Source organism: Augochlora pura, chromosome 9 (genome assembly GCF_028453695.1).
Source record: "Augochlora pura isolate Apur16 chromosome 9, APUR_v2.2.1, whole genome shotgun sequence".
Taxonomy (NCBI): domain Eukaryota; kingdom Metazoa; phylum Arthropoda; class Insecta; order Hymenoptera; family Halictidae; genus Augochlora; species Augochlora pura.
This window is the reverse complement of record NC_135780.1, coordinates 6,840,495-6,861,651: the sequence shown is the minus strand read 5'-3', so window position 1 is coordinate 6,861,651 and position 21,157 is coordinate 6,840,495. Positions and strand designations below refer to the sequence as shown.

Sequence of the window (21,157 nt, the reverse complement as noted above, 5' to 3'; positions counted from 1 at the left end):
GAGGCTACGGTTTCCTCGAAAATTCAATTTTTCGAGCGCAAGGTAACAAGAAAAGTTCATGTTCTGTGTCTTCCAAACGTAAGTCTTTTCGCAGTAAATTGCTTGTCCTCCGTATGATGCATGGGTACTTTATTCTCTGCAAAAGCGACACTGGACATGCTACGGGCAATGTCATCTATTAGCATTATTTGTAACTATTTGTAGAAAAATATTATACCTAGATACACTATCGTATTCCCATGAGTACACGGGGTATTTTTAGAAGAGAAAACAAAATTTCAATAAAGCAAATATAATATCGTAATAACTATACGATATGCTCGTAACTGAGATTAAGATTCAATAAACCTATGACCATAACACGTATACAGATATACCTCGATGTGCAAGCATTTATTGTGTAAAACTGCGCAACCAAGTAATAAATAAGTGAATTGTATCGCTCCGGACAACCGAGTCCCCATTGTATTTCAGAAAGATTCGTAAACTTTTCAAGTCTTCCCGCACCGGTTCTCGTTTTTCGTATCGAAGAAAAGTGGCGGAAAACGCGCGTTTAACTTTCAGGGTACAAAGTTTCGAGCATTAAAATGCTTCGCCCCCGATCTAATGGCGGCACGAACGAGAGGTTTTCCGGTTGTATCGTTAGGAGGATACAAGCCGTAAGCAATTTTGCGTTTCTTTCTTCCGCGAAAACTTCCATTTCAACGGGAACCTGAACCGGCCATTCACCGGCGCGGATAAGAAACCGTTGCGCGCGGGCGCGCGCGGCTATGAAAAGTTCGTTCTCGAGATGAACTTAAAACATCCTCGGCGCGCCGTCCGAGATCCCTAATTTCGCGAAATTAATATCTCTCACCTAACGTTCTTTCCCGGCCACTGAGCCGGCCCTCCTCCCCTATTCCTCCTCCTCCTCCTCCTCCTCCTCCTCCGCAACTCCTTACGCTTGATGCTACGAGCTATACGACTTCGCAGAAAAGTCCACTTCATACTTTGACGTTATACCGAACGCGTAAACGTCGCGTTATTTTCTGTCGGTACTTTATTAAAGGGAAAGGTTGAGTCTGCCTTCAAAAGGTTCCGTCTGAAAGACTGCCGAATGAATTCCTCCTTTCCTTCCCAGCGCTGTGTAACAATAGACCGGGTATTTAATCTCTTAACACTTGAAATCGATTTAAGAACACTTCGTCTCATAAATCGAACGTGTAAAACAACTTTTCATTATTGAATTAAAATTATAATTTTCGCATCGTTTCAATTTGCAAATAATGAAATAACATTCGAACAAATTAAGAAACCATTGGAATTTTCACGATTCTCGACTGTGTGAAATATTTTTCTATCGTGGAAATAAAAATGTAATTTCGAAATCGTATCAACTGAAAAATGACGAACAAGCAGTGGAAAAAAATCAGAAAAAAATTGGGATAGATACATGTCGCGTTAGATTTTGCCTCTATGATCTCTTAGCTGTATGAAACTCTCAATGATTTAGAGCATAAAGATTTCCGACCGTCAATTAACACAGTTATTCGCGGAATGTCGAAAAATCCTGGTGATATCACTTGTTGCTCCGACGACGAAAAGTAATTTCACGCAGATCCGCTCGCCGACATCGGGATTTTTGAGGTAAAGAGAGTACCGGCGAGTGTTCAAAGAGACCCGAAGAGAGTTGATCGCAGAAATCAAACAACCTGTGGAGGGACCGATGAATTTAACCGGTAGAGAGTCAATACCGGAATCAAACGGTGTAACGTTTAACTTTTTCGTGTTGGAATTTTAAATTACCCCACCTCGGCCGCGGCGATCCAAATTTCCGACCCCGCGACTTTCTTGTTTACACCGTCAAAATAATCTGTACCGAAGACGCGCTGCTCGAACTACGACGGCAAATATTTAAAGTCTCGCGTGGAAATGTGTCTTCGGGTTTCTGGTGGCTCCAATAAAATACTGCCACCGAACTAGCCGATTAGTAAACCTCGGACTTTATAGATCTATTTAAAAGAAAAAAAAACATTGTTACGATGAACGCAAAGTGGCGCAATTTGTTACAAGAAAGATATGCAAACTGAAATGAAGAAAGAGAATTTTCTGACGCTCTCGTTTCTCGAAATTGGCGTACAAAGGTATTTGTTTTCTAGTTATTGCTTCCGACTGCGAATTTCATACGATTACGACGAAAGAGAATTTGAAACAATGCATTTCGCTTGAAGGGGAGGCGCAGCTCCTTACTAGAGAAAGGAATTTCCATTTGGCTCCTGTTTCTCGAAGCTCATGAATAAAATATTTGTTTCCTAATCATTGCTTTTCGTTTGCGAATTTTATGCGATTATGATAAAAGAGAATACGAAACGGTGCATTTCATTGGAATGACAAGCACAGATTCTTATTAGAGAAACGGATTTCCATTTGGTTTCTGTTCTTTGAAAATGATGGATAACCTATTTCGTTCGTTAATCATTGCTTTTTACTGCGAATTTTATACGATCGCGACAATCGGGAAAATTCAGATTTTTAAGTAAAAATAAAATATGTTATTTATTAAAAGAAGACGTATAGTATGGTATTTCCAGACCATAGAAAAATTGTCCCGCTGAGACGATTAATTTGGTGCAGCGAATCGCGATTCCCCAAAATAAATCCGAGAATTCGTGTACACGTTGTGCTCCTCGTAGGGAACGGGTAATTGAAATTAGCAGAGGCGGGATCGACGGTGCATGTTCCACGCGGTGAATTAATTCTTTTATGTTACACGCGGCTAGATCAGAATCGCGCGAGAAAACAAGCGGATCGCTAAATGTCGCGTTTGTTCCCGATAATTTAATATTGTATTAAACCCAAGCGGCCCCCATTCATTCGTCCCCCCTGTCCCCGTCCCCGTCCCGCCCCGGCGTGCTCGTTTCCATGAATTCTCGGTCGACTCATAATACCTCCCCGTAGACAGATTCGCGTCCAATTTGATTAAATCCTGATTTCAGATGTTTTTAACATTACAGTAGCGGCGCCGCGCTCTCTGCTGAATTCTTTGCCTCTATTAACACCTAATTTTCGAGGTAACCGGCCACCTCGCTGGGAAAATTGTTCCTCCATTCTTTTAATGTATTCGTTAAGCAGAAAGAAGTTTCCTCGAAGGCTGCTTACTCATTTGCAGCTTTTTAAATCTTGCCCGAGCTCTTCCATTTGCTTCATTGCTTCTGTTTTCTCCCGTCGTCGCCAGCAATTACGGGAACCCGTCTGCTATCATTTTGAAACGTAACTCGCGAACAAAAGCTTACGGGGAGCGTGTCGTGTTCCGTGCGAATTATTATTTAATGCTTCGAGTCGCGCGTTATCTTTCATTTGATTATGTATACGTACCAATGGAAAAAAGTTATTTCTATTTAAATTATATCACGTTATCAAATTAATTGAGTTTAGAAGACGATGCTAAACTTTTGTTTCGCAATTGTTTTAAATGAATATTGAAAGATCGAAATAACAGATGCGTTTTAATTGAAGAGAATCATGGGTGGATTTACGGCTGTTAATAAGCGATATTTATCGTTGGCCCGGTTGCTGCAGGTATTCGCTATTCGCACGAAATCATAGCAGCTATATCGGTGTATTCGCAAGTACGTACATAATTTTGCAAGTTCTTGCAGAAAGGCTTGACTCTCGAGGAAGCAACTTCCGCATAATTTGCAGGCCCATCTGCTACCAGCGCCATGTAAATGCCGCCACCGTATTACTTTGCTTTGAAAATAACTGCAAAGTTTCGCCGGCAAGATAAAATAATTTCGAAATAATAGCCGACGGCGGCCTCTTTTTTCGCTTCGAGCATTAAAAGCCGCCGACCTCGATATTGATTTTTTTGCAATCCTCGACCGCCGATCGATCGAACTTGTTAATTTTCGCGAGGGAAAGTTCACCGCAAATTATTTACTTTCGCGTTATTCCCTGTCTTTTTGGAACGTTCTTGTTGCAACGTCTGTTTTTATGGACCTTCTTGGACGGTGAAAGCTTCCGCAACATCGGAACCTGTTCAACGTAAGATTGATCGCGTGAAACTTTGAAAAAATACGTTTCATTTTACAACTATTTTCCCGGTGCCGGCGAATTAACCGTAAAACAGTTGCCGCTGTCTCATAAATAGTTAGATCTTTCGACAGCCTCGTTTTGTTCCCGCTGAAAAATAAAGCCCATCTTTCAAAGCTGATGCCGCGAAGTTTTCCCTTCGTACGTTACAATCTAAATATAGAAAAATGTGCAGGGCATTGTCCTTAAAAAGAGATGCTGGAGGAAACGTTACTGTTTTAGGACTTTTAAAATGAAAATAGAGTATCGATTAATGCAATTCCAGTGAAGTTGAAGCTGTATTTATCGATTCGATGTATAATATTTTTAGTAGGGTAACAGCTACGCTTGCACTCGCGCAATTAGAGACCGATAATCGAAAAAATGGTCCTTCGTGGCATCAGCGACGGTCATCGAACTATTAGTTTTCCGGCTCGTGGATCGGGGGTTGACTTTCAAAAAAGGAGGAAAAATGGTAAAGAATGGGTTGGTGCTTTTTGCCGCTGGTGACCCCGGCCGACCGGCTAAACAGTTTTCAGGCAAAAGTTAGTTTCCCGTGAAAACGCGAGGCCTCGGAGAGAGAGCCCGGGTATTCCCACAGTTCGAATTCACTTTCGCGATCGTATCGTCTAGCCGGGGCTTTTTGTCAACATCTGGTTTGCTTTTCCGATGACAGGAGCATAACGGCGCCCAGGGCCGGGCCGATACAATTCAAAGTTTTCTGTCACGGTGACACGTGCGCAATTTATTTGGCCGGAGTCGGCGTTCGGCGTTCGGCACACGGGCCGAGACCGGCGGCCACGCGCGCGGCCCTGGACGACGGCCACTTCGCTCCTGCAAAATAAAAGTTGCCGGCCACGCAATGAAACAGAAGCACGCGGCGGCCACACCGGCCCTCGGGAAACGTCCGGCATTATCGCGATAATGCAGCGTCGTCTTCCACGGCCGGCGCACGCGGTGTATCCATTACTATCACCTTTTTATTTTCATTGCCGTACGTGTGGCAGCCGCGGAATATCCACTTTCGAACCTTGTGTGTGGTGGCCCCCCGTGTCTCGGTTCGATGGACGATCGTAAACCCCCTCGCACTCGCGGCGACGTTAATAGCCTACGGCCGGCCGAAATTGAATGACCGATTCGCCGATCGCCGTCCGAAATCATTTCCCGATAATCGCCGCGGCCGCCGAACCTGCGAAGAATTAAGCGTCCCCAATTCGTTCCCCCTTCGGCGATGGATCCTAGAATTACTGATCACTGCCACGCGGATTGCTAATGTCTCTCACGGGGGCTTAAGCCTGCCCGCCTTTGTGGCCTCCAGGAGCTTTAAAGCATCCGGGTTCATTAAGCCGGGATGCTACCCTTTTACGTTCGGACCTATTGATCTTTTTCCAAAGCGGAAACGCGTGACTTGCAATTAGTCGAAACTGGGCATGGGATGAAAAATCTGACATAATTCTCAAAAAAGCACACGATAATCGCGATGTGTCACAATTCGTGTTAGAATTTACGCAAGCTTTCCGATAAGGAATATCGATCGAAAACTGTTGAACCAAGAAGAACATCGAATAAACTACTCGCCGGCTACGATACAGTGTTAAACTTTTACAGAAAGTGTTTTCCTTTTACGATCTGTCGAATGCGCTCGTTTTTTTTTTGACCGTTTAGAGAAGAAGTTCGGAAGAAGCATAACTTGACACATCGCTGGCAATGGATGTGCAAGCGTCGCAGCAAAGTATTCGAATGACTTCGGTTTTTAGGGACAGAAAAGTTTCGTAGAATGTTAGTCCGAAGTTCCGGACGTCGCGGAAACTTCTGCTCGGATGTACTTACTTTCGCTGGATTGACGTTACCTTCAAATCGTTTTGAAATTGTCTTAATCCTTGTTCGCAATCCTGAAACGACCCGAAACAACCTTTTATCGCGGAGCTAACTACGTAACTGTTAAGCTCCAATTCACTTTACTTTATACTATGTCATACTGAAATTGCATTAAAATCTACTGCACTTGGAAAAATGTTTTTTTTAACATAATTCGACGCGTTGCGAGATCATCGAAAGCTCGCAGACCGCGATACTTCTACGAAGGTGATTCGGGTTTTCTTCATAAATAGAGAAGCGAAATTTCTTGAAAACTATATGGTTTAAATTAGAATTGACCGTAAACGGGAGACGCGGAAAAAAAGGAGCAGGTGCGGGCGAAGGATTCGATTTAGAGCTAATGGAACGTACATGTCACAGAGTTTCCTCGAAGGGTACCTGGCACAAAAAATATCGGCAGTTACATTTGTGTACGCCTTTAGTTTGGTCCCGTTCTGTTTCACGGCGTTTCCCATATTATTTCCCTTGCTTTTCGAGAAATAGGAAATATACGGAAACCAATGAAATAAACCGTAACCATTTCTCTCACCGAGTGTGATCTTACAGATAATTTTTTCCAAGAACTAAAAAAATATTATTCGAACATTTGCATGCATTGAATACACATGCAATGTTTCTATTCCTTTATTCTATTTACTTATGACTGAATTTTTTAATGTATTATTATATATATCACCTCGCACTAAAATAGAAAACTCGTGAAGCTTTTAACAATAATAAAGAGCAATTTAACAAGTATAAATGAAATAAATCACTCGCCGCATCGCTCGAGATCTAAATATGAGATCCGCTAAAAACCGTATTCACTTATTCAGTATTCTTTGCGCTATAACAGAGTGTTTTTTGCGCAATTTTCGGGAGCCCGGACACAGTTATTCGCGCGGCCGCGTCATTGAAAAGTGCTGTACGTCCGACGGTAAAACAAACGTAAATAAAAATTGCAATAAAATAGAGTGTTGTCTATGGCGCGCGCAGATACGGCGACGCACGCAATGAATACAATTTCACAGGTGCTTTTGCAAAAAACAGCGGCGTAGCTTGCCGGCCGTTCGGATACGTCCGAGCCCGACCGAACAGTCCGGAAATCATTGTCCGACATTAAATTTTATCGTCCGTGTGCTGGCTGCGCACTCGAATCTATTCGCCGATTTGTCTTATGCCAATAAGCCTGCCCCCTCCCCGCACCCCCTGCTGGAAGGATAAATAAAACAGGGAGGACTGAAAGCGAAAAACAAAGTGGCGATACAGAACGAGCGAAACAGATTTCGGTGAACTGGCTGCAACGCGAAATCCGCGGTTCTGCAAATATTCGGATGCCACGCGGTATTGCATTAAGATTATTCCTTGGACTTTTTCAATGCTCTGCTCTCGTTGCGTTAGAAATTACTTGTTCGAGTTAACAATGGTACACGGAAACACGAGGCTTTAAAAGTAATTAGAGTCCCGTCCTTAAAAGACGAAATCGGGATTTTGGTAAATAGATTTTCAAGTGTTATACGTGACTATCATTGTATCAATTATTATATGATTACCCTCGTAGTAGTATATTTTTTTAGGAAGATCGTAGCTCATCGTTTGATATCTGAATTATACAAATATTGTCTTTATATTTTCAGCTACCGAGAAGAATTTCGATCTTCAATACAGAAAGAAGACCGTAGACGATAAGGACGGAGTGGAGATAACATGTACAGCAGAAGGACTGTATCCAAAACCAACTCTGGATATTTCCATCGAGTAAGTACTTCTCCATTAGATTTCAGATTCTATGCATTTATGATAGAAATGTTTGGATAAAATATCAAGGATTCAGCACATTAGAAAAATTTAAAAACATTCTCATTCTCTCTTCGTAAATTAATTGCAATAGTAGAATCGTGTTTATTATTTAAAGACGCGTGCCATCAAGTACTGTCCACATGGTCTTCTGCTTCGCATTGCTCTCCATGTCGCGTAATTTCTAGGAAATATCAATTATAAGTGCTGCTGCGAAAACGCGGACGAAAGTCGTCCGATTTTAGCACCAGAAACTTCTCAGCGATAACAACGAATCCAGCGAAACAGTTCCGCGGGAGCTGTTATCTGTAATAATAAAACCGGAAACACAAAGCGTGGACAGCGGCACGGCGTAGATTAAACCGCGGTGAACAAATATTATTATTATTGTTTTACATAATTATCAACGCCTCCGAATCATGGGGCAAGCGTGCGATATCACGATGCAGGATTTCGTTCGAAACGAAACCCTTTAATGATCTATTGCAAATGATTTCTGAATCAAAATCGTGCAAAGATATTCGCAGATATTCTAAATGATTAGAAATATATCAGTAGAAACCACTCGCGTGAATCTAAACAGATGCTTGAGAGGTTTAGCAATCATTTCAGGACAAATACCCAGCACATTCGTATATTATTAGAAACAGAGGAAATTCCATTGGAAAGCAAGCGAAGCAGAAATTTGATTTTCGTTCGACTTATTTTTCCGCGAGGATCGACCCTTCGGCCGGAACCATTTCGCAAAACAGCCGTATGCGCCGCAAATGCCACGGTTCCTAGCGGATCCTCCCGTTGTCGTCGTCGGTCCTAGCATTGTCATCCGCGTGATTACTCGGACCGTTGGCGTCGCGATGGTTAAAGGAGAGGATCGCGAGTGTCCTGTTTTCTGGCGGAACGGCCTGTGTATCGCGGGACGGCTTCCTCTTTAACGCGGCCGTGATAATTTCGCAAATGTCGCTTCTCTTGCAGGGGTGTTGCGGCAAAGATGGCGACGACGCCCAGCGTTACGATGAGCAAGGACGGACTGTTCAATATCTTAAAACGAGCGACCTTGCTGGACGAAGATTTACCGGAACCGGCGATCGTCAAATGTTTGCTGGGTATACCGGAGGCGAACTACAGCGTTTCACACAATACCGTCTACTACCGCGGTTAGTACAACGTCATTTTAATCTGTCCCATCTATCTTTCTCTCTATCTCTGGTAACCACCACCCTGTCTTTCTCTCCGGCTGGAACCGGAAGTGTTCTGCGTTCGATAGTCGTCGCGACGACGAAACGTTTGGCGTGGCAGTGGAAGGGAGAGGGTCGCCGCGCGTTAATATGAAATGTAGCGTACTCCGCGTCGATCGACGATATTTACTCTTGCAAAGAAGCGTTTGTCATCGATTTGCCTCGTTTTTTAATTACAGCGAGCTAAAACGATCATCGACAGGTATTTTTGTTTTCCAGCGGAAATACATTTCGAGGATGGAACAACGCTAGGCAAATCAAAGTTTCACGAGTACTGTTTTATAATATTAAAAGACAGACGCGCCGAAAATTATTGAAGAAAATCGAACAACTGTTTCCTCGCAACGCGTTCACAGAAGTGTGAAGTAATATCTAATCAACGACGTCTTCGCGGAGCAGGGTTGTTCCACCCTCGCAAAATGCTTTTCCACCGTACGAAAGAAATGCCTGTCGCTCGCCGAGATAACTTTCCTTGCTGGCAGTTTCTATTACCGTTCCAACGATTTTAAAAAATATTCCGATCCGCTACTTCCAAGATAAATATATTCGCAAAGAGGAAGGGGAACACGAACGAAAGAGAATCAAAAACTAAAAAGGTTGCCGCAAGAATTCTAACAGTATTATCGCGCCGATAACAATCGCGTGTCCAGTCGATTATTTTCTGAAACCATTTTAGAGAGTGGCCAGAAAAAGGGTGAAGCGCGAGAGTAACGCTAAATAACGCAGACTAGGAGGGTAACGTCGTTGGCATTCAAGAATGCGACGGCTGTTAATGTCAATAACACCAGGCACACACACGATCTTTTAATCTCGAGAGTGCTTAAAATATCATTGTTGCGGCCTGGCTATTGGATTGCTTTTCTGTTCCGTGTGTGTAATTTTCTCTCACGTGTGCACAGGTTTTCAGTGCGTACAAACAAGGCATGTCAATAACAAATTAAACGCCATCGACTGTTAGTAAATTCAGATTGTGACGCGTGCACCGGCTCATGTGTTACGTGTTTACGCGGGTGTCTGTCCGTCCGCGTGTGCATTCCAGTATGTATATACATCTCTCTCTGTATTATTTGTACTTATCTGTGCGTGTGCATATCTGCGTGTGCATTCCTGTGTGTACGTGAATGCATATGTGTGCTCCGCGCAGGACACCGGGCGTCACCGTCGATTCCAAAAGCGATATCTTCCTTCGGCTCGCTAAATAAAACGCCCTCTTCTCGCGTGTGTTTATACGCGCGTGTCCGTTTCGATGCGCTCGTGTGTGCCCGTTGTTCCGCGACGATGTACGCGTATATGTATATATATATATTTTTTTTTTTTGGCGTCAGCCACGGGGGTCTATCTTTCATGGGACGCAGAGATACGCGCGGGAAAACGTCGCGCTCTTCCGCGTTTCCGCTTCCGCGCGGGAAATATTGCGACGCGATGAAACGGACTTCCGTCCGGGAATATTTGGTTTCGGGCCGAATGGAAGCTTTTCAGGACATTTAATAAAGTAAAACGAGAAACAAAACGAGAAAAACACGGCCGCCGCCTGCTGACCTTTAACATTCGCGTCCGGCGGGAAAAAAAAAAGAACGGGAGAAAATTACACGGTGCGCGGAACGTAACATGGAATTTGATCGAATTTATTGGATCGGAAAGACCCTCCCCGCATGGATACAGAAATATTGATTCCGAATGAATATTGCCGATGTCTCAGGAGTCGCCGTAATGTTTGACGTTTCTGCCGCTGCTGGCGGCACGGCCGGTTTAATCCGCGATCGATCGCCGAATTAGCTGACCAAACTGGTTTCCCGTGAATTTTCGAGGTTTTTCGATGCTGCGAAGATTGCTTGGTTAATTAATATTCAAATGATATTAAGTAGATTACGTAGATCGTGCTGTTCGTTGCAGTGATCTTTTTTGAGTCCTTTCAAAAGGCGTTTTATGAAATTTTTGATCAGTGAACTTTTAACCTAGCGTTTGTTATATCTACAGTTTTCGTGCTATTTTTATTCAGAAGTTTTAGTAATACCAGAATGGAACTTATGAACAAAAATAGTTCTAAATATCTATCAAATCTATAAAATTGTATAGAAATGAAAAACATAGATTTCAAGGCAAGGTATACAAGAGTACACCATGAAATAATATTTACTACACGTTAAAAATCATCTTTCATTCTCTCGCGAAAGAATGAAATTACTTTCCGAACATCCCAATGAATTATGGATTTTTCTGCAGTGCAGCAAATCCGAAATTACATTGAACTTCGTTCTTTTCATAAAAATTCTTCTCAGATGTTGCATCGAACTACATTATTCTCGTAAAAGTTCTAGTGATTAAAGAACAAACTACCAAAGTCCTAAGATTCGCCTTATGGATTCGCTTCCTTCATATACTATATATAAATGGATATTTCAGTCCAGGTATCCCAGTTTACTAATTGCTGCAATCTCGACGTTACCGAGAAGAATTCTACCCGAGTTGAACAAGGCGACCCAAAGGTCTTGTTGTCGCCGACTATGGTACACGATCCGCAGTTCCCTGTTGCAAACAGATAACAAAAGTCACACGTGCAGGCTCGTCGGTGGTGGTTCGAGCGATACGGGGGGCGGATCATCTGAATCCAGATCACAGCGTTTCGGTTTATTATACGTGTTCCATTATCCTTGCGGGCGCGCGTTCTATCCCCTAAGATGACATTCCAGCGCCCGGGAGTTCGGTTCAAAGGGCAAAGTCCCTAAGAGGCCGACGTGGGCCGCCACCGCCGCGTTCACGCCGAAGGGTCAAGTAGTGGGCGTCGACAGGGACTTGGCGTGTGCATCGCGTTTACTCACAGACGGCCGAGTATTTTGCGGGGGAAACTTGTAGCCACGTCCTTCCTCTTGCCTCGTTATCATCTTGGTCAAAGAAGGGTTTTCAGCTCATCCGGTTGCAGAGGCCCGCGCTGCGGTCGCTCCGAGGAAAAGGACTAAATTACATGGGTTAAATTGCTTGTACTTCCAGCCGGCACGCCCTGCCTATTATCATCCAATTTTCTCCTTTGCGAACTAAATCTTCTCGGTTCCGTGGGATTCGGAGAAAAAACACGCGCGCGCACACACACACACGTGCCTGCGCGACCGTAGATACGTAGAGATCGTGGGAACTACCGACGAGGAAGAGGGAGAGAGGGAGAGAGAGAGAGAGAGAGTGAGCCGTCTTGACGGTTTCAGAGAAAGGATCCTTCGTTAGCCAGCCGACCCACGTGTTTACCAATTTGCACCCGTCTGTTCGACACTCGAGCACGTGACGAGCATCGCGATCCGTTTCGGTGACTTTCGAGCGCCGGGGTTATTACTGATACGTACCACTCGGGGAGGAGAACGGCCCAGTGGAACAGGTGTAAGCAAACGCCGACTGACGAACCAATCTCGCTTCGTTCACGGTTCTATTCCAATCATTCGATACGAGTGTCGCAAACATTTGTTCTTTCGTTTATTCAAAGTGCCCGCTGACAAGGAACCGTGCCCCGAGTCCGTTGCCTTCCGTTTTGATAAAACTGTGCACGTGGAAGAGTTCGATTTGAGGCGCACCGCGCGCAGCGGTACCTCCGCTCGGAAAGTTAGCCACGTATCATAACTTCGGACGACGATCTTTATGAATATTTTATTGACAGACTATGGATTCGATGCATTTTTGATAAATACGAGTGACTGTAATTTCGAGCAACAGACGAGCCAGAAAAATTGGAGACTACCGTTATAGAGAATAAGCATTAGAAAAATTTACTTCACCGTATTTGAAAAAGCTGACGATAACATATTTATTCGAAGCAATAAATTCTTCTGAATTAAAATCTTGAATAGCGTAAATGAAGAATTTTGGAAACCGTCGTTTTGATAATTCGTATAAACGTAGCGTTCGCACTTACGAAACGAGTTCCCTCTTACGAGATATATCATGATTAAGAAATTTATTTTTCAAATCGCCGGAGTTGTTCAGAACTTGGGCTGTCACGGTTCTCCGCGAAGTAACTCTCTGCTCCGTAACACATCAGCCCCTCACGTGGTTATCTCTCTCCCACTCTCGGTTGTCACGGAACTAGTATAATAAAATTAAGGGACTCCAGAAGTTCTTGCTGCGTTATGTTGCGTAATATAGCGCTCGTTTAATGTCGCGCCGAACCACCGTGGATTAATGTTCGCGCCGCAGAGAATTCCTCGCTAAAAATATTTGTTCCTCGTTCCGCCTTTAAATAACCGCAAATTCACAGCTTTTTCATTGGCAGAATTACCGTGCTCGCGGCGTTATAAAAATGAATTTCGTCGTTAATTTGTATTCCGAAGAAAAATGTATGAACATACGTATACATAAAATACTATTCCATCTAACGTGCTTACGCGTAAAACTCCTGTTGCTTTACGTTTTATTTGTTCGTCCTACGTTTGCGTTATTGCATTAATTAACCTGTGCGATACGTGGTACACGAATAACTGCAAATATTTCATTTTCCAAAGCATGCGGTCTCTGAATGCGACCTAAAATTTGCCGGTTTATTTGGCGTTGTTACAAGTTCACATGTTCCGTTTGTTATTAATAAACCGAATCCTAGAACGAGGCTTCCGCTTCGCAGTTCAAAACTAGCGATAACAGCCGCGCGATACGACTAATAATTTCGTAGCTCTGTGTTTCTAGATGGCAAACCTCGATTAGTTATTGACATATAGTTAAGCAGCACTTCCGGTTTTCTATTTACATTTCTATAATGTGTTAACACAAGCCTAGTTTCGTGTTCAACGAAACTATGGCACATTGAAAATCTGTTCGATCCTCAATTGAATATTTCGGTGCCTGCAAAATTAGACACTTAAGAAAACAAACTTAAGTGCTGCCTATGAGATCCATGACAGTTGATAATCGTATCTTAACTTATACATAAATTTCACACTAGAAAATAACACACTAAAACAATGAATAAATAACTGGTCGATGAAAGTTTTCACTAATTTGTCTGTCCTCTATCCTCTTTTTCGTTCTACCCTCGTACCTTCTTATACTTCGTTTATATTTCGTACTTTGAATGTGGCACGTCTTTTTTTCATTTTTTCTTTCAACCTAACACCTAACGTGGAAATGTAGGAACGATAATCGATAACACGAAGACGAAAGCTCGAAACTATTAAGTAAACTATTTGCTTGTCCGTGTCCCACCATTAACACGACCGTCGATACTGTTGTTGACCGTCCGGAACGAATGTATTCACACACTGAATTGTATAACACTGTTATAACCAGTCCGTAGAAACATCTATGCTTACTACTTGATGGACGCGATATGTGGTGTTTGTTGTGCAGGACCGCCTACTACCACTTCAACCGCTACAACGAAGCTGCTGCACATAATGGAGAACCAAGCGCTAGACAACTCAGAGCCTGGCAATGGTGGTGGTAAGGCTTGTAAATTTCTCCTCGTCTATTCACGGCATCACCACCATAAGCCACCATCGTTCATGAGATTTGGAAACTTTGACAAGATCGATAGTGTTGTCTTTCTTGCGTGCGAGAATTCCAATTCCCAAGCATTCCACGCTCGAATTTGCCCGTAACGCCTGAAAATCGCTTTAGTACCCCGGGGCCATCGTTTCTTAGCAAAGAATCCGAAGGATGCGCTGACAAAGAGCACACTGCCAACGATACGTTTTTCTGTCTTCTTGGAACCCCCTCTAACTCCTGCGCCCCCTCTTGCCCCCCCTTGCCCCCTTGCCCACCCCTCACCCCTTGTTCGAGCCGAACGACTGGCTCAGGGAAATTCACGTGTATTCGCTGAAAGGATTATACTTTTCCCGGGGAAGACGGGTATACCGCCGTTCGAGGCAACCGGGAAACCGGGGATGAATGGCGCATCCTGTCACAGTCGGTGCGCCTCGATGTTGGGACTCCTTTTTTCGGGTGACCGTTTTATTGGAAAATGTTTTAGAATGTTTGAACAATGGGGGGCGAGAGAGAGAGAGAGAGAGAGAGAGAGACGATCGGAATTTCTGTAAGATTACACGCGACAATAGTTGCACGATTGCTGCTCGTTGCAGTCGCTTTTCAACAATGCGCATCCGCCTCGTCTGTCAACCACGTTTGCGAATTATTGAAAATTTACCGGCGAGTCTTGATTCTTGAAATCTGTACAGGAATGCCAAAGTTTTTCAATGCAATGTACAAGTATTCGTTGCTGAATGCTGGTCGAGGTTTTAGCGAGACCTACGAGAAGATTGAAAAGTTACAAACCGTATAAAGGATAGAATGGAGCTATTTATTCTAAATATTCTAGACCAAGAATTAATTAATAAATGACACTGGAAGTATAATGATCGAAAAACTTGAATGAAATTATCTGTTAAAAGGAAAACTGATACAAAGTTCAATTCCTGCGATATTGTAGAAAATTTCCAAGTATCGTGTAAAGTAGATTCCGCGATGATAGAGAAAATAGTTTTCCCCAAAGTGGCTAAAAGTATTCTGAAAGTGATCACGAGGAATACAAGCTTATACACGTGAATTTCGTTTCAGCGTAAAAGGTCGTTCGCTTCTCTAACCACATTTCGAGCTTACATTTGGCATCGTGTTTTTTGCACCTCATTGCACTTTGACACCTGTTCCGAGGCACCAACAACGCTGCTCTAATAATGCTCTGATAATGTTATAGAATAGTCCTAGGTGCAATCATAAGTACTTTTCTAGGTTTCACACTGCTTGCTCTTTAATCTTCGATTTTATCTCCGTCCTACATTTCGTGTTTCACGCGGAACGTGCGAGGTAAAGGGACGATTTAAAATGTTCGCCAAAGTCCGTTCTTATTTAGAAAAAATTCCACCCACGTTTTAAACGTGGAAGAGCGTAAGGTAAATATTCACTTGGTTGGTTTCGAGTGACGCTGCTTGATCGCATCGGCTGCGATTTCGATTTGCATATTTATTTCTGGCTTGCATTAGGAGAAGAAGAAACCATCGAGAATAATAGAAGATGATGCGAAAACGTCAAGATTGAAAATAAAGGAAGTTACTGCGAATGTAAACGAATTATATAAATATTTTAATATCGAAATGTTGAACAAAATTTGTGGCAACGCGAAGCCTTTATTAATTTTGCTCGAGGGAAGAGTGGCGCAACTCGGCAACGTTTTTCATTTAAAAATATTGGCAATTGCTTTTTTTATTTATTCAAATTTGATTTATTCGAATAAAATTTATTCGTTCAAACGGACGATCGATTCGACCGTCGAAAATGTCGCGCACGATAGTTTCGAATTCAGGGCTCGCGGTGCATCGATGGCGAGCGTGACACACGTTTTACTCTGTCATTAACACTCTCGTTTTGTATTGACAATTAAAACGGTTATGTGCTAATTATGTCAGTTACGCCGGCAAATTAATTTGCACGCCGTGCGACACGTAACGCGGCACAATTCTAGACTTAGTAAATAAATAAACAAGAGCCGGGGCTCCCTCGGCAGGGCTGGTAATTAAACTACGTTTCTTCATAAATATTCTACCAGGATTAATGTTTGGAGAAATCTACACGCGGCAAATGAGCTCTGCAGGAACACTAACGGCTTTCAGAGAAATGAAACGCAAACAATCATCGAATAAACGGTGGCAGGAAATTTGCGTTGGTGCTCGACGCGACAACCTCTTCGTTCGATTAAACAACATCGGGCGACGTGGAAAAATCTAGGCGAACATTTATCCGCAATTAGCCGTGATTATCAAACGAGCAGGCCGAGTTACATGAAACGATACACTTGTCGGATTAAACCAGGTATTTGTAACGTTAGTGTAATAGCGTTAGGCAGCGGAGGTTTATGCAAATTTCTGTGTAATCCGTGCCACAAGGATTGACTAACCTTTGGAATTCTATAGCGTTTCTATAGCGAAAATATTTCCCCCGATTTTAAGAGCCACCAAAAGATTCCGGTCCGTGAATCGCGTGTGTTTTATGAGCTTAGCATGAACGGACTGTTTTCAAACGCGATATCTTTCCCACGAAATTTATGGCAACGAGGTCCTAACGAAGCACTTTAAAAACGGGATATTCGAGTTCCGTGGCCGATATTATAAACGAATCACCCGGAATCCACTTCGCCAATCGATTCTTCATGATGCAATATTGCCTATGTTGCATTCCTCATTTCCTCGGCAGAAGTCTTATTTCCTTTCACGCGGCACTGACAAAAAGAAGTCAGCAGTTTTCATGTAATCACTGACTACTTTCGTCGCTCCTTCAACGGAGTTCATATATGAATAACTCTTCGTTCGAATAAATTATTCGCATAATTCTTTACACATTTATTTATTGGAATATATTTTTTTTCTTTCTTCTTTCATCCAGGACACTTTAGAACAACCACATATAGAATTATAAAATCATTGTCACGCACAACATCGCGTAAAATGTAAACCATCCTTTTATTCGTCATCCAAATAAAATTTTGGTCAACTCTGATACATGGACGGCCGTAGTGCAAATAATAATCTCGAACAATAATAAAGTTAGCGAGTTGAAATTTTCACTGCGCTTTGCGCACACTAAATCGAAGCGGATGCATTTTTCGGTCCGATATTTTTTTTATCATGAAAAAACGTAGTCGGCAAAAAAATTTGCACGCAATTCAAAGCAGCGTGAAAAATTCGATCGAAATTGCCAGGCAATTGAGTTCCGTCTAAATGCATCCCCCCCTGATCGCCGACAGAGAGCTTGACGGCCGATTAATTAGGCGAAACCGAAGAATGGGGATGAGGGGCCAACTTAATCCGTTCACTCGAAAGTAAAGCGCGCGCATCGTTGAAGGTTAATAAACCAGCGGCAACAGCACAAGTTCTATATTATATATATAGTTCGAGGGGGTCGCGGGGAAGCGGCGTGTTCCCTCTTGAAGCTCATCAGCTGGCATTACTACGCTGGCTAATAAATAGCCGAAGTTGAGGTTGCGTTAATACGTTCTCTCCTCTTACACACTCTTGCTCGAATTTCCTCGGTGATATGCTATCAAGCACTTTGCCGATCCATATCGTCGGGAATGCGTTAAAGTTTCCGAACGCGCGTCAAAGGCAACCGACATGTAACTTTCTGGCCCCCGCGCAAAATTTTGTAATACCAGCAACTCGGGGCGAAAAAAGAAACCGACGCGAGGTGAGGCAGGGGTGTGGGTGGGTGGGTGGGTGGGTGGCCTCCCTTAGAGAACTTTTATTGTCGGGGGATTACGGTATTCGAACCCGGTTGAGTCCTCGGGATCCTGTCGAGCTGTACCCGACGCGCTTCCGTTACCAAGGAAAAAACCTGTTAAGTAACTTTTAACCGCGTTTCGCCCTGAAAAAAAACTACACTCGCTGCTGGTTTATTTCGCACAATTTAAATTGGCAATTACAACACACTAAGCGCAACGAAGAGGATCCAATAAGAAAAGCGAAGAGATGTTTTAGAACATTAGCTTGGCAAACTATGCTGTTTATCGATTGTTATTCTACTTCGATCAAGTTGAATCAGCGACCGTAATACTTGCCGGCAAAGGATCATATTTCGCAGCAAGAGAGGACGGGAAATAGTTTAATGGATTCTAAACTGAATGGTTTTCAAGTTCTAATCTGTGTGTAATTTCTCCGGCCGAAAACGTGGACAAATTTCAGTGGCGCGTAACGAACGTTCGTTTCGCAAATGAACTATTTACGCGTGTGTATTACTTATTGTTGTGAACTTTCTGTTTTACTATTTCACGGAACACGAGGAACTCGCGAATGAAATGCGGTGGCTAACAAAGAAGTTTAAAAGTTAATTTATACTCGTTATTAAGTTAATACAACTGGACGATGCCTCTGACAATGTACACTAATTAGCCATGGAAGTTAGACCTAGTTTGCATCGGGTAGTAACGTTGGTGGATCATTATCATATGGATATACCCGCTAACTATACGGAATCAAGGGTATTCAATTTGAACGTGCTCCTGTCACTGCATATAATCACGTATGAACGATTCGTAGTCATAGCGCTAAATGTTTGCTAATCGATTAATATTTCTATACCGGGCGCATTCCGCAATTATTTTCCGTCTTGTGCACACGCAAAATTAGAGATTACAGTATTTATAGAAAACAAAATTGATAATATTAATTCTGTTTGATTAACTGGTAAAATAATATTAATTCTGCATATAATTTGGCATTGCATTTAAGGTGCAATTAGACGGCGTGATAAAACGCTAATATTAATGTTAATAGTATTTATTCGCTGTTCGAATTCTACCGCGTCAATAGCCACGATGAAACGCGAATGCAACCAAAACACCAATCAAGACATTCATACTTAAGGCAATAACTCCGGATTGGAAGCGAGAACCGTTCGGAAAGTCCGCGAAACTTCTCTGAAAATACAGCGCTACCCAAATGCTATTCCCCCTCGGAAACAAAACTGAAAAGATTCGGCCATCCATTCGCGAATTACATCCTCCGACAATATTTTCCGCTAATGCAATTTTCCGGAGCGCTCGGTCAGAAAGTTCTCGCAGCGATTCCGTGCACGCTCGGAATCTTTCGGAATATATCCCGGAAAGTTCTTTCGGCCGTCGATTACGTCTATCGCCCGTGTGTTTTGAGTCGGCCAGTAATTCGTTCCGCCGTCGTCGATTAACTGAACCTAGCAGCAGTGGCAATGGCAATAGCGGCGGCCAAAGCAGCAGCGAGTAGGAAGGAACAAGGCAGCGACGGAAAAAACTTTCGCAATGGAAACGTTTCCTAAGGTAACGGTGGGAAGCCATAGGTAAAACAAGGAAGCTCGCAAATAAGAAAGTAATTAGCCGTAGAAGGCACGAGCTACGGGAGTTAATTCTTATTGCTAATGGAAACTCCCGCTGACAGAGGGTGCAAGAGAAGAAGAGATAAAGCGAAACGGCCCGGTTTCGCGGGACACACTCCCCTAATTTAAGAACATACAGCTTACATTAGCAGGCCCCTGGCGTTGCCGTGAAGGGGGCTGGTCGAGGGGGGTGTCGCGAACGAAGTATCATAGCCATCGCGGCGGTGTCGTCGTATCTCATAAACTTTTTGGCGGGATCGTAATCAAACGCTTAACGATCCCCCGTAAAGGAGAATGGTATCCGCGGCGGCGGCGGCCCTCGCGCGCGTTCGCGCGCCTGCCTCGTCTTCCGTGCCGCGGATATTTTCCTCGAGGAACTCATCGGCATGTTTATCGGCGTCGAACCCATCGATTAACAGTTACCCGGCATTACGGTGAAATAATAGCGCACGCAGAAAGCATGCTGAATATCGATCGCGACGCTAACGGCCACGACGGCGACAAAAACCCTGGGTGTACCCCCGCCTTATGGAGATAAATACAAATTGGTTTTCTGAACGGTGCTCAGAGTGCCGTATTAATAATACAGAATAGGTTCGCTGTTTCCCGGGGCTACGTTACACGCGCGGGCTGATCCCGAAACAAGAATTGATTACAATACGGATCGAGAGAGGAATTGCTGCATGAATTTTCTTTATCGCGATCGAGCCGATATTAATGATGCGAGAGAGAGGCACCGGTTTATTTCGGCAGTTAAATCGAAAGTTACGCGTATCATTTTGTCCCAAACATGTCTTAGAGTATACTTTTCGAAAGGACATCGCGAATATGAAATTACATCAAACTGGATGTTGGATTTAGGAAGTTGAATAATTGCTACATTGTCCAAAATAATTAATAATGGTACAATTTCGACAGGGAAGAAGCTATAGTATAAATGTACTAAATTCTCTCCAATTGGCCGTTTTCATTTATTAGATGTGAACCAATTGCAGAGGATTTATTGCAACAACAAAATTATATAAAAGTATTCTGTTATAAAGAATCTAGCCCATTATTCAGATATAAATATCGGAAATGATTGCCGTAATTTTTAGGATTAGTTCAATGTTCTTCTATGGATGTTCGATTTATAGTTTCAAGCATTATGATAGCATTACCAATGTGCACAGCCTATGCACGGAATCTTGCATTCACCGAACGATTTTGGCAGTCACGAGGATAGCTTGGAAATCCATTTAAAGTCGACTTTAATATTAAGCGTCGATGTATATATTGCTTGTATTTTTCTTAATGAACGTGTGATATGTTTGCAGGGAGCTTCGCTGGTCGAGTGTCAATTAATGTCCCTTTAGTGATGTTGCATCTGGCACTCATCAAGATTTTGAATTAACCGAATAAATACTAGGTGAGTA

The 21,157-nt window shown here is 43.0% G+C and overlaps 1 protein-coding gene across 2 annotated transcripts in view; it reads left to right on the top strand.

Annotated features, from left to right (window-relative positions):
* The window catches only part of LOC144475039 (uncharacterized), a 367,552-nt gene that overhangs the window by 342,109 nt on the left and 4,286 nt on the right, over positions 1-21,157 (top strand). The window contains exons 3-6 of one of the 2 annotated variants that reach the window (XM_078190561.1): positions 7,545-7,665; positions 8,677-8,858; positions 14,259-14,351; positions 21,059-21,150. In XM_078190561.1, the coding sequence (XP_078046687.1) occupies positions 7,545-7,665; positions 8,677-8,858; positions 14,259-14,351; positions 21,059-21,135 (473 nt within the window). In that variant the 3' untranslated portion in view covers positions 21,136-21,150. The remainder of the gene's footprint in view (positions 1-7,544; positions 7,666-8,676; positions 8,859-14,258; positions 14,352-21,058; positions 21,151-21,157) is intronic. The other variant, XM_078190562.1, reaches the window with a different exon arrangement.